Below are 14,298 nucleotides of genomic sequence, written 5' to 3'. Positions count from 1 at the left end.
GTGGGAGGTACAGGCTTCCAGTTATGGAATGCCTAAGTCACCGGAATGAAAGGCACAGCACAGGGAATATAGTCAATGGCATTGTAATAGCATTGTATGGTGACAGATGGCAGCTATGCTTGTGGTAGGCTTGGCACTAGTTATAGAACCTGGGGCATAAACCAATCAATGAAAAAAAGTGATTTCTAAATTCTAATTAATTTTTCAATTTAGAAGCACAAGGCTCTATGAAAGTATATGTGGAATATTGGAGCAGGAATGATCTAGTTTGGTCTCTTCAGGACCTAATCATTAAAAAATCCATTCACCTCTTTCTTCATTATGACCTAAAGGTAGACTTGTACATATCTGGCTTCCCCTTGTGATGAGAGGAATCATTGCTAATGCTTATTCAAGAGCTCTAATGTCTTCCTTTCTGCCTCCCTCTCACAATAGATAGGTGGTTTGGCCCAGAAATTGTAACTAACTACTGATTTTCTTTTCTTGGTTATAATAGAGCTAAGAAAGAAATACAAAGGAACATGTTTACCTTGGATTATTCGGTTACCTAACACCAGGAGAATGGTGTTCTATCTCAAGATGGGCAACTCTTTGGGACAAAATAATTGAACATAACTTTTGCTTAAGAGAAATTTGGAAAGGGAGAAGGTCAAAGTAGATGATTTACTATCAAATTCTTTCATGCTTCTCTCAGATATACAAGAACATTCCTATTTTAATGATTTTTTTGTGCATAAATAATATATTGTGCTTAACTATATATAACAATATAATACAACATAATATATAATATTTAATATTGTGTATATGTATGCATATGCCTCTGTTATATCAGGAGAAAACACTAGATGACATCCAATTTCTGAAGCACAAGTGTGTAACATTTATACTTTCTAAATCCACACCATTAAAAAGAAATGTTACTTTTGCAAAGGGACTAGATAAGACCTTTCTAAACCAACTAATAATAAAACCTTTGGCTTATAACAAACTCTTCTGAACTCTAACATTAATCAGATTTCTTTTGGCCACAGAGTATTATGATTAATAATCCAGCATGACTTGTTTCCTTAGCAAATATTTATTGATCACTCACTGTGTGACTGTGGGAACAAATTGATGAATTAAACCTCCCTTTGTAATTCTGTTGTCAAAATTAATCATTTATTTGTTTAAGTCAGATGTTTTACATTGATTTATATGACTCATGTTTATGAATAAGTTAAAATTTGTTTTAAATTCACAAATCTTGCATTTTCCAAGAGAAATCCAGGCTCAACCGAGACATTATCAAGGCACCAGATCTAATTTTAACTAACAAATATTCATTCATTAAAAATAATGCAGAAATGAGACCCTAGCTTAGGACGTTTCCAGTCCATCTTTCCTGTTTAGGAAATTCAACCTTCAGTTAGAAAAGAAATGTACACAGGCAGGCACACTCATGCACACAGACACATATGCACACACACGTACCAGAGTGCTGTCATAAACTTTTATAAGTTCTTGTAAAAAAATCTTTATTTTCAAACTTAATTCTAACTTTTCATTGTTCCCTCTGCCTGAAATGCCCTTTCTACCTCTATGATTCTTTCCCTCTCTCAGGGCCCAGATAAAAGTCATCTCCTCAGCCAGCCCTTAATGAGAATCCCAATTCTGTTGCCTCCCAATTTTCTCTCCCCGTAATCACAGACACCCTTATTATACTGTTGGTCTCCATCATATCGTGTATCCCAATTACACAGCATCTCCTTGCTTTTGCGTATATAGTCTACCTCCCCACAAGAAGGGCCCCCTGCCTATAACTCACTAATATACACGTACATTTTAACACAGCATCTGGCAAGTGGTAGTACTCTGCTCAACCCGAGGGATGAATGAATGGACTCCTCCTCATTGGAGGAGCCAACTTATTCCTTTTTCATGACGCTTGCTGACTAGGTGCTAGCAAGCAGGTTTTGCTATATATATTCATAATTCACTGTGGTCTGTGAATGACTTTAAATCCCCGCCTATAGAGAGAGAGAAAAGAGCAGACTTCCAAAGACTACCTTTTCACTCCCCTAGGGTTTTCGAGATAACGGAAACGACTTTCGTAAACCCACCTCCTCAGTCATCACACATCACAAACCAAAGTCTGGCGAACACGCAATTCCTGATTAAAGGAAAGTTTTGCTTTTCCAAAGCAAACCAAATTTAGAAGTTCCTCTCTCTCCAAACCTGAAAGGGTTATTATCTCTTTTCCACTGAGGCGGCCTAAAAAAAATATCACCCTCGTCTTTCATAATCTTAAAGCTATTGGAGTCGAAAGGGTGTGGGAACTTCTTACCTGGAGTCCTTTCTGACTCTTGCTTTCTCAAAAGAAAATTCAGGGGGTTTATTGAGGTCATAGGTTCGGGTGGTAGGCTCAGCAGACACCCCCGCTTTTGCTCCCCTCCTGCTATGGAGGGAGACCAATCCCGAGGCCTTCCGGTGCACCTCCAGAGGCACTTTATCTGGAGAGGCCGGAAGTGGGCTTCCCCCCTGCATGTGCACCACATCCTGAAGCTTGTTCAGCTGGACGCACTTGCTCTGGAGCTCCTCCGTGAGCTCGGCAATGACCACGGTCTGCTTCGCCAACTGTTCCCGCAGCTCCTTCAAATGGTATTCCCGCTCCTGGAGCTCAGCATCCTTCCTCCTCAGCTCCCTCTCCAGCTCTGTCACTTTGCTCCGCAGCGCATGGGTGGTGAGGTTCCCAGAGTAGCCATCTGGATGCTTAGAATGTTTGGGTTTCACGGAACCATTTCCCATTTTGCTCAAGGACCTGAGAGAGGACAGAGAACCGGCAGTTACCTAGTGGAGCTTCACCACCCAACAGCCCCCACCACTTCTCATTCCGGTCTGGTTCATAAATAGAAACAAGCGGTCGTCATTATTTGATAAGCAATAAATTCTCTCTGCTTCTGGAAGCAAAGCTATTGACTGATTTCCCTTATCTCTCCATGAGTTGGCCTTGGATTCTTCCGTTCCTGTCACTTTGATGGCACAGGTGTCACACCTAAGCATTTTGCACAAGTGGCCTGAGTTACCTGCTGTTCTCTCTGGCTCTTCTCCCTGGACAGCTGTCACAAGCATCACAACAGGTTGCAGTTTGGATGTCAGCATGGCAAAGACACAACACAAATGAACAGCCACAGAAGCAGAGGCTTGGAGATGTCACCACTCTCCCAGCGCTCTGGGCAGCTACAGAGAGAAACTATGCCCTGAGTTAGAAAGCAGCACATCTGCCTTCCTCCGGAGAAGACTAAGTCGATATTGCTTTATTAACACTTTGCTCCAGCTACATGGACCTACTATGTTTTGTATTTTGTATAGTGCTTGCTGTTAAAAAGTTCTAGGTGGCAGTTACTAGAAAGTAACACACAGAGAGGTATGCAGATTCACTGACATATTTTACTTTATATCCTAAAGACAAGGTTGTCCAAAATATGATGAAGCCCATTCTTTTCCTATTAAGAATAAGCTCAGTGAAGGCCCAGCAAATCTCAGGATGTGATACACATATATGGATAATCAGGGTAATTTTAGTTGATTCAGAATTTTTTTTAGTTCAAAGATATGTGGTTATTTTAACATTTATTAGAAATATAAATAATTGGCCCACAAAGCTGTGACTTCATTGATATTATTGCTTAAGTGAAAGATAAATTAGGTTCTTAGGTTTACTGAGTCAATTCAATGAAAATTTCTTACAAATCATCTGCACAGGGGCTCAGTCGGTTAAGCATCCAGCTTTGGCTCAGGTCATATCACAGGTCATGGGTTTGAGCCCAGAGTGGGGCTCTGCTCTGTGCTGACAGCTCAGACCTTGGAGCCTGCTTCAGATTCTGTGTCTCCCTGTCTCTCTGCCCCTCCCACCCAACATAAACAAACATTTAAAAAGTTCCTAAATAAATAAATAATAAAATAAAAATCATCTGCAGATAATAAGCAAACATGAGCAAGACCACAAAAGAGAACTTGAAACAGTGAATTTGGAAAATATTGCTTTGACTAATTATCATAAGGTTTAAATCTTTTTAGACTACTGATTTAAACTTCATACTTGTGCATGTGCCATTTTTGACAGCAGCAACTCAAGAAGCATTATAACACTTGTAAACTAAGCTTAAACTCTTATTATATAATATCCAAAGATCTAGACAAAACTTTGTTGTTACATAACATTCTTGCCCCTCTCTCCCTCCAGATTTCAAACTCAAGGAGAAATCAAATGCTTAGGCTGATGTTGTTAGCTCTTCCAGAATGGTTGTGATCTCTGTAACAATAAAGGCATATATGGAAAGATGTAAAACAGCCTCTAAGCCTCAGACAGATGCAACCAAATAGCCAATGCATATCACCTAAGATGGATGGTACAAACAGTAAATAAATGTCCTTGTAAAAGTAATCTTGCAATACCCAGATATTCCTCCTAGAATACAGGTTCAAAGTAGTCATTAATAAACATTAGCTTCCAGAGACTTGCCCTACCATGCTGCAGAGATGTGGCAGGTTTAACCTTTTAAGGTTCTCTTGACTTGGCAACATTTACTATTCTTATATATTAAGAATATATAAAAAGGTTGAGAAGACTACAATTCAAATTATGGCCCTGGACACCCTTGTATCCCAAATAAGCAATTCAGAAGATGTCAGATTGGGACCTAGGAATAAACTTGAATGAGATTTGGAATGACAGGCATGAGATGGGTGCCCCCAGAGGTATCTTAAATTAATGTGTGCCCAAGTTTTTAACACACAGCAGTGAGCCATCTTTTTAGGTCCATGGACAGCATTCCTAACCAAGGCAGGACGGAGGGAGGACACGGTCAGAGGGAAAGGAACTGCCTTATAAAGAAAAGTGAGCATAAAAACCTTCAAATGTAATATTAAACTAACTCAATCTTTTTTTTAAGGTTTATTCGTTTTTGAGAGAGAGAGAGCATGTGAGAGAGAGCGGGGAGGGGGCAGAAAGAGGAAGACACAGAACCTGAAGCAGGCTCCAGGCTTCAGCTGTCAGCACAGAGCCGCAAGTTACACTCAAACCCATGAACCATGAGATCATGACCTGAGTCGAAGATGGATGCTTAACTGACTGAGCCACCAGGCGCCCCAAAGAAACTCAATCTTTATTCATAGAACAATTGTTTACAAAGACCTAACTGTCATGGACCAAATCAGGTGCATAACTCCATGAATTTGCAAAAAGTTCAACAATAAAAACAGGGCTAGCATTCTAAACGTGAAAAGGCTTTAGAATCATTTTTGCTGTATGTATGGTATTCAAAATATTCTGTCCCAATCCAATAATTTTACAAACCTGAAACACAATTAGGTATGTGTTAAATTCTCCCCAAACACTAACTACTCTCTGGTTTTATCGAAGACAGTTTAGAAGCTGTGTAAATCTTTCAAGCTATTTAGAATTCCAAGGAGGGGTGAAATGAGAGTACCTAGCTCATCTTTCAAGGAACTAATTTAAGATATGTAAGTAAGTTCCTAAATGGCTCAATACTAAGTCTGATTTCTTACTTAGTTCACTCATTTAAATGTTCTTGTCCCTCAAGCCAAGACTTCAAGTGTTTGGTTTCACCAAACCTAATTAGATTCATTCTGTTTCCTGTATTCATCACTAAAATAGATCATCTATTTCTCAAAAATGTATGGCTAACCACAAGAAGACTGGATTGTCAGCAACAGAGCCTGTTGCTCCATTGATCCAGCAACTATAGGTTAATAGAGTCATTCTTAGAATCAGAGGACAAGACATGATGTAATAAGAAATGAGCTTGGAGATGAAGATCAGAATTTAACATAAGCACCGAAGTCAGGCCAGCCAGAATAGGAAAACAATCTGCCCTTTCCCAGCTGTGTTGCCTTCGACAAATGACTTAGAATCCTTGGTTTTCTAATCTAGAAATTATACCCAGCCCATAAGATTATTATGAAGATTATGTTTGGAAGGTATCCTGTACAATATTTGACACACAGCAAGCACCAGGTAGCTCTCACAGTGTGTGGCTGGAGACAAGGCACTGAGTGTCTTGGTGCAAGGAAACTTCCAGAAATCATTGCTGGATGGGACAAAGTCTGGCACGCTGGATGCCTTCCACAAAAGAAGTCTTTAAAGATGCCAATTACTCCCTGTGGTTAGGGGAACCCTAAGTTGGCCTGTTTTATCTCTTCCCTTAAGAAAAGAAGTCATTCTGGAATATCTTAGGGAAATCTTCCCTGATAAGGGGTCTCCACCAAAACATGGAGACCAAAAAGTGTCATAAGTGACCCAGCCCGGGTTGCAGGACTATAAGGCCTCCTCAAACTTTGTAATTCCCTCCTGGTGCCCCTAATTGTTTTCACATATTGCACTGTAATCCCAAAACCAAAGGGGCCATTCAAAGTGTTTTTGAAGACAATAAAAAAACAAGACTCACTGTGAATGCAGTATTCTTCTGTACCCAGAGACAGGTAAGAGGAATAGAATGTGTTGTGGCACTTGGCAAGAATAGAGGGAAACTACATAAAATTTTAAATTATTATTACATTAATGTGATAACTACGTAGGAAATGTCATATACAAGAAGTAACTAGAAGAGACACAGAAAAAGCGAAACTGTGAAGGCTTCTGCAGGTGGATTATCACCTGGCAGCCCGCGTGGGAGGAATTAGGCTTTGTTGTCTGTTTTTCCTCCAGCTCTACAGTAGTCTGAAACCAAAATCTTGGCTCTGATCTAGATAATATCTATTTCTCTCTCTCTCTCTCTCTCCCATCTGGAGTCTTATATAAATACATATATCTGTAAATATGAAAGATGGTATAATACTGGCTAAAGTTACAAGCCAGAGTCTTAATTTGAGTCCTGAGCCCTTTCGCTTACTATGTATATGCCCTTGGGCATGACTTGGGGCTTGAGTGTCAATAATGGAAGAGATAGACAGACACATAGAGCAACAGGCAGGTAAAATGATAATACACCTCATTTAGAGTTATTAGAGGGCCAAATGAGAGAAAGCATATTAAACATTATTATAACTTGTTAACATTATGTACCCAACAAAATAACTCATCTTAGTAGAAAAACTTATTGATCAAGAAGTGCATACTAAATAAAAACAATATTATAGAAGAACAAAGTCAGTGGTGATACTCCCAGACCTCAAGACTTACTGTAAAAAGGAAAGAAAGAAAGAAAGAAAGAAAGAAAGAAAGAAAGAAAGAAAGAAAGAAAGAAAGGAAGGAAGGAAGGAAGGAAGGAAGGAAGGAAGGAAGGAAGGAAGGAAGGAAGGAAGAAAGAGAAAGAAAGAAAGAAAGAAAGAAAGAAAGAAAGAAAGAAAGAAAGAAAGAAAGAAAGAAAGGGAGAGAGACTATAAAGCTTGCAGTAATCAAGATGATGTGATATCAGTAAAAGAATAGACCAATAGGTTAATGGTACATAAGAGAGCTCAGAAATAGACTCAGATAGAGTTAAATGATCTTCAATAAAGGAATGAAAGAGTTCAGTGGGGAAAAGATTTTTTTTTAATAAATTGGACAACGACCCACACACATGCACACACAGTAATCTAGACAAGCATTTTATATCTTTCACAAAAATTATCCTCAAATATTTCAAAGACCTACATGTAACACACAAAACCACAAAACTGCTAGTAGACGATATAGGCAAAAATCTAAGTGAGCCTGGGCTTGGAGATGACTTTAGAGATAAAACACCAAAAGCACAATCCATGAAAGGAAAAAATAATTATAAGGTGAACTCTGCAAAGACATTGTTGAGAGGACAATGACAAGCCAGAGACTGGAAGCATTTGCAAAGCACATAGCTCATAAAGGATTAGGATCCAAAATATACAAAGAACTTTTAACACTCAACAATAAGAAAACAAACAATCTATTTAAAAAATGGGCAAAAATATAAACAGATACCTCACCAAAGAAGATACACACATGGAAAATTGGCATATGAAAAGATACTCAACATTATATGTCTTTAGAGAATCTCAAATTAAACCAACAGTGAGATACCACTATACACTTCTCAGAATGACCAAAATCCAAGCCCTGACAACACTAAATGGTGTGGAGGACATGGAACAGCAAGGATTCTCATTCACTGCTAATAAGAATTTGAAATCATACAGTCACTTTAGAAGACAGTTTGGGAGTTTCTTATAAAGCTAAATAATCAGATAATCCAGCAATCATGCTCCTTGGTGTTAATTCAACTGATACGAAAATGTATGTCCACATCAAAACCTGCACACAGATGTTATAGTAACCTTATTCATAACTGCCACAACCTGCAAGCAATCAAGACGTCCTTCAATGGACAGACAGATAAACAAACCACGGTATATCTAGACAATGAAATATTATTCAGGGATGGAAAGTAGTAACGCTCAAGCCAGGAAAAACATGAAGGAACTTTAAATACATATTGCTAAGCGAAATTAGTCAATCTGAAAAATCTACATACTGCATGATTCCAGCTATATCACATTCTGGAAAAGACAAAATGTAGAGACTGTACAAAGATCAGTGGTTGTAGGGACTTGGAGAGAGAGAGGGAGAAGTGAATGTGTGGAGTATGGGGGACTCTTCGGGCAGTGAAATTACTCTGTGTGGTGCTGTAATGGTGGATACATGTCTTATACATTTGTCGAGCGCCATAGAATGTACAACACAAAGAATGAACCCTGTCTTAAATTAGGTACTTTAGCTAAAAATCATGTATTAACACTGGTTCATCAACTATAATAAATGTACTACATTAATGCAAAATGTTAAGAATAAAGAATGGGGGGGTCAACGCAATATATAGAAACTCTGTACTTTTCACCTAACTTTTTTATAAACCTAAAACTGCTCTACAAACTAAAGTCTTTTAATTAAAAAGCAAACGTGCTAAGGAGTGAATGCAAAAAGGCTGACAACATAGCCAGGAAATAGATGAAATGCATGATGGGACAAAGAGAGTCATGAGAAATGAAAAGTTCATTCCAGGAATAAGATGCTGAAGAGTTTCGCATGCCCTGTGATGGTATCTGGATTTTAGTGGAGGTCAAGTGTTTTTCAAGTTATGTGGTCAGATATGTCCTTGAGAAAAATAATTTTCTTGGCCATACATATGGAATGGAGTGAAAAGAACACAGAGGAAGAGAAATAGTAAGCGGTTATTGCACCAACCCAAGTATGAGGTGCTCAGGACAGGATAAGGCCAAAGCCCCAACCCTATTCTAGTGTCTTGAACTTCTTGAACTCAAGATAAAAACGGACCGTCTCCATGGTAGCCAAAAGAGAAAAACATGATCATCAGGGATTTGGTAAAAGCTGTGGCTATAGGTAACACTGCAATTTCCTTCCCTTCAACAAATCATGAAACATAGAGTAGATGCTTTTTTATGATAAGGCTACTTTACCCTGAAATGAAAGGAGCGAATTACACAGGTGTTTATAGACAGTCTTCTAAGCTTATAAGAAACTGATGCATTTGCTATTATCCTTAACTTTGTTTCACCAAAGTTCTTTTAGAAAATAATTAACCATCACTAAATATGTAAATCCTGCTTCTTCTCCCAGAAGCAAAGCACACAGAGCTGACCTTGTGAAAACAGCTCAATTCCCTATCAATGCCACAATTAAAAGCATCCGCCCATCCGACCTTGTGACTGATGACCTGGGGCTCAGTTTTTAATCTCCCGGGATTTTTCCCTATCCACAGCATATTAGTTTGGAGAGTAATCTTGCCAGGCAATCATATGAGTTACAGTTTCAGCTACTCCTGAGGTTGAATCTCTTTGAAGTGCCTCTTCACCCAACAGAATGTTCATAGTGAATTTTACAAATGCCACATATCCTATATGTTCACTGCCAAATGTGGTGGCGTTCCATTCAGCTATTTTTGGGTGCTAGAGTATCAGATAGACAGGCCAAGATAGAGAAATGTAATTCTATAGGGGTAGGTCAGGAGATTATAACTGGTGGAATTTGAGTGGTAATAAGAAGAAAGAGAATAAAGATTTGGAAATTTCCATTGTAGCAACTGGGTAAGAGGTGATGTCATTAACCGAAATGAGGAGCAGATTGGAGGGCTAAGACAGTGAGTTTAATTTTGGACACGCTCCGCTCCGTTTAAAGGACCCATGGAAACTTTAGTGTGGAGGAGTTCAGTAGGCAGTAAGATATGAGGGACTAGAAACTCAGAAGGGGGGAGCTGAAAATATGTAGCCATCTTGATACCTAAGAAGAGGCTGAAGCTGACGTAGTGGATGAAAGGGCTCAGGACATTGGCCATGAAGAGAGGAAGAGTGTCCAGGCCTATATGATATTTGAAAGAAAAACTAGAGATGGTAAGAAGCAGCTATTGTTTTGGCAAAAGTGGGAAAGGGTATGAAGGAATTCATGGTAAAATATGACAAAGGTGCGAGGGATCCTGGAGGGGTTGAATCCCTCAATGTGGTGATTAAATGGGTGCGCACAGAAGGAGGTAAAAAAAAAAAACTGCCAATATTTTTATCTTAGAAGGCTTGGAGGAAGGTAGTACTATTAACTCATTCATTCATTCAAAAATGAATAGAGCACCACTATGGGCTGAGTACCGTGACACTGACTTAAGTCAGAGGAATGAGTGTGCTTTATGACACAGTAATCAGGCCGAATTTATATATATGCTGAGTGTGAGGTCCCTGAATGTCATCAAGGTAGAAATGCCTAGCAGAGAGTAGCCGAAAAGAAAGCTCAAGGCAAGACACTGCTTTACAGAGGTGAGAAGTTGAAGTCCAATCAGCAGATGAGATCACTACGGGAGAAAAGAAAGGAATGCCTCTGTTATGATATAAAAATACATCTGGATAATACCTGGGGGTATTATTTATAGAAAAAGAGGAGGAGGAGAAGCAAATAACAAAGACAAGGAAGGAATGGTTGTACAAATAAGAGATCGAGAAGTATCACAGAGGCCATGAAGATAACATTTTCAAGAGGTGAGCAGGCTGCGGTTCACATCCCACCCATACATCAAAGCAAATCATATCAGAGAAAAAAGCACTGAATTTAGCCTTTCACACAATAGTTGAGATAGAAATCTGATACAGAGGACCGTGGGAAAAGCTGATGTTAAGAGTAGGGATTTCAAGATGGTATCTTGGTTCATGAAATGGATTTTTAGAACACTGGAAACTTGAGAGTTTTTGTAAGCCTAGAATAATGAAGCAGTGAAGACAGAGAAAATGAAAACACAGAAGAGGAAATAATTGATAGGAAAACGGCCTAGAGGAAGCAAGACAATATGGGATCCAAAGATTTGGGCAACATCCAAGCAACATATGCCATCACTGTGTGGTGAATTAGCCTCACTTGTAAGGATTCTGTAAGGATTCCAGAGAACGGGAGTTAAGGATTTTACATGGAAGAGAGAGATCTCTGTGCACCATCATTTTGTATGTTTATTCTCAGTCACACACTGTTTCAGTGCAGAGAATGGCCTCTAATTCTCCAAAGGGAAGTTTCCAACATATTAGCTCATACTCTTGTGTCATACTAAACAGGAGTGCTGGCAACAGACAGTGGATTCTCTGTGGGATGATCACCTTGTCCAGAAGTTAAATAGAAACTTGACAAAAAAAAAAAAAAAAGAGAGAGAGAGAGAGAGAGAGAGAGAGAATAATTTCTAAGGAACGGTGAGTAAGGGGGGTGCAGGGGCGGGGGCAGCTGTATATTGCTCTCTTCCTTTATAATAAAAAGCCCCCAGGAACTTTGAGAACAAGGTGAAGATGAGGACACCCAGGCTTCCATCAGACCTTTCTACCTGTTAATTCTGCCTGAGTTGTTTCTTTCTATTCTCATTTGCAGCCTCAACTGCCATGCATTCGCACCCTAGTTCTTGTCCAACTTGATCCCACTGCTTTCTCTCATCCCCTAAGCGGCTGATGTATTGTTTTTGTTTGTCTGCTCTCGTTTCTTCATCACTGGGAAATACAGAGCAAGCAATGTGGAAGCGCCTCTCGGTGCTGGGAGTGCCACAGAACACCCACACAAGTTTACAAGGACTCACAAAGTCCTGGCCCCAGTACTTGTCTCCCAGCAGCTACCCAGGGCCAGGCGAAGCTTGGAGCGCACGCCCTGAGAGCAGCGCCAAGCCCCCAACCGGAGCGACAGTCTCCACCGCCGTTCTGCTCGGGGCTCAGGCGTGACAGCCCTGAGGAATCCCCACCGGGGCTGAGCTGTCCCCTCCCGCCCCCAGCCAAGCTTCTTAAAATCAAGTAGCCTTCCCTTGCCTCCAGGAGCTCACGAAAGGCTGCCACACCAAGCAAACGCAACGAGTGCGCACGTCCACACACAAAGAGCACACGCACGAGACCGGCGGGGTATGGAACGGAGGGGCACAGCTCGCAGTGCACGCACAGCATGCACACGCGCGCACCCCGACCCCGTCCCCCGCCGGCGCTGCCCCGGGCGCCCAAGCCTTCCGCCCGCGAACCTCACCAGACAGCCGGGTAACTTTCCAGGTGCGCAGCTTGTCACCTTGGTGCCGCCGCCCCTGCGTCTCCGCGTCGTCTCCCGCGCCGCCCTCCCCAGCCGCCTGCGGCGCCCGAGCCCAGCGCTGGGAGCTCCGCGAGCCCGGGCCGTGCGCAGGGCGCGCAGCGCGGGCCCGGGGCTGCCTCTGCCGACGCTCGGGCTGCGTGGGATCCGCGGGCGCGGGCGAGCGCGCTGCGGGCAGGAGCTGCGGCGGCTTGGGTGCTGCCGCCTGCCTCCTCCGCGGGGGCCGGTGCAGAGCAGACGCGCAAGGAAGGAGGGAGGAAAGGAGGGAGGAGAGGAGGAAAAGGAGGGGGGAGGGTCAGCCGGGGCTACTGCGTGCAAGAGCTGGGAGCCGGCTGCCCAAAAGGTGGGGTCACCGGCGCGCGCACCCACACCGGCCAGAACCTTTACTCCCGAGACAAGCTATCGGCGATAGCCGCAGTCTGCACTTTATACCCCATACCCTCCAGAGTGAGGCAACTTAAGTAGGGAGATAACATCGTGGTTGTAAAGCATTTTTTTAAATATTATTATTTCTATTTCAAGTGCGTGGGACGAGGGGAGAGGAAAGTTCAGGGACGCGTTCATCTTTTCCTTCTCCTCCCTTCCCCCCCGCCCCCAACCCTCTGGGTCTGTTTTCACTGCAAGCTTGTTCCCACCTCGCCTTCCCTCCCAGAGCGCAAACAGGCGCATGCATCCTGGACGTGTGTTCTCCCGGGTCACACCAATGCCCTTCTAGAAGACACGTGACCCCAGAGCAGCTTGGAGAAGTGCTCTTTCCCGGACTCTGGAGCCGAGACTTACATCTAGTTTGCCGTTTCGCATGATCCTGGGGGGAAAGGGGGCAGTGGTTTGAACCGAGTTTTAAGGGACAGAGATTATACCTTCGGAATCTGTAGGTCCTTTAGCAGGGAGCTTTCTTGATCATCCAAGCTAGTAATGCTCTCCCAGTCGCCTTTTGATTACATGGGGGGTTTTTTGTTTGTTTTTGGGGGGGGGCTTTTCCCCTGAGGCTCGCATTATGGTTTTCTAAATATATAAATACCCCCACCGCATTATTTGCTGTGCTCTGGAGTTGTGAGATCTTCGTGTGGCTTTCCCCTTTCCTCCTGCCCCCAGAGGAATTTCACTAGCAAATCCACCGTGGACAAGGGTAGTTTCTGTGCTGAGGAATGGGAAGTACAGTGAGGTTTTATTCTTCACTGTGACACTAGGGAATGTCAGAACCCAACTCTCTTGGGTTTTAAACCACATGGTGGCTGTGGGACTCCGGTAACACTGGCCTGCACTAGTACATATATAAACTTATATAGAAATGAGGCCCACGTCAAATATGTTGAATGGGGCCATTAAATTTCAGAGGAGGAAGAACGTAGTTTGTTTTTGTACTAACTGAAAAAACAAAATAAGCAGAAATACAAAGTACTTTTTCATGGACACATACCAAAGTCTTTCCATTTTATGCAGGCCTTCAAAATAGCCGAAGAAAGGGGATGGTCTGGGAAAGAACTCTACAGAAAAAGGAAAAATAATAAGTCTTTGTGAAGTCACTGTAATAATGAACTTCTACATCAACAGAATGGATCTTTATGAACTGTTTAGCAACTAAAAGAAGACAATTGGATTTTCAAAGTCCTTACATTTCATTTAGTCCATTTTGGGGGGATTAGTGGATTGCTAATTAATGGGTCCACATTTTTAAGGAAATAGAATAAAAATATCGGAGTACAGCATGCATAATAAGAGTAAACATGCTCTGTAGA

The 14,298-nt window shown here is 41.7% G+C and overlaps 1 protein-coding gene across 1 annotated transcript in view; it reads right to left on the bottom strand.

Moving 5' to 3' along the window:
- PRKG2 (protein kinase cGMP-dependent 2) overlaps positions 1 to 12,555 on the bottom strand; it is a 113,399-nt gene extending 100,844 nt beyond the window's left edge. Inside the window, exons 1-2 of the mRNA XM_029925771.1 lie at positions 12,542 to 12,555; positions 2,330 to 2,803 (exon numbers count right to left, since the gene is read on the bottom strand). Coding sequence (XP_029781631.1) covers positions 2,330 to 2,790 — 461 coding nt within the window. The 5' untranslated portion in view covers positions 2,791 to 2,803; positions 12,542 to 12,555. The remainder of the gene's footprint in view (positions 1 to 2,329; positions 2,804 to 12,541) is intronic.
- Positions 12,556 to 14,298: the final 1,743 nt, after the last annotated feature.

The sequence above is a fragment of the Suricata suricatta genome, chromosome 1 (assembly GCF_006229205.1).
Source record: "Suricata suricatta isolate VVHF042 chromosome 1, meerkat_22Aug2017_6uvM2_HiC, whole genome shotgun sequence".
In the NCBI taxonomy this organism is placed as follows: domain Eukaryota; kingdom Metazoa; phylum Chordata; class Mammalia; order Carnivora; family Herpestidae; genus Suricata; species Suricata suricatta.
Note: the sequence above shows the minus strand (reverse complement) of the source record. Positions and strands in the feature narration are given on the sequence as shown.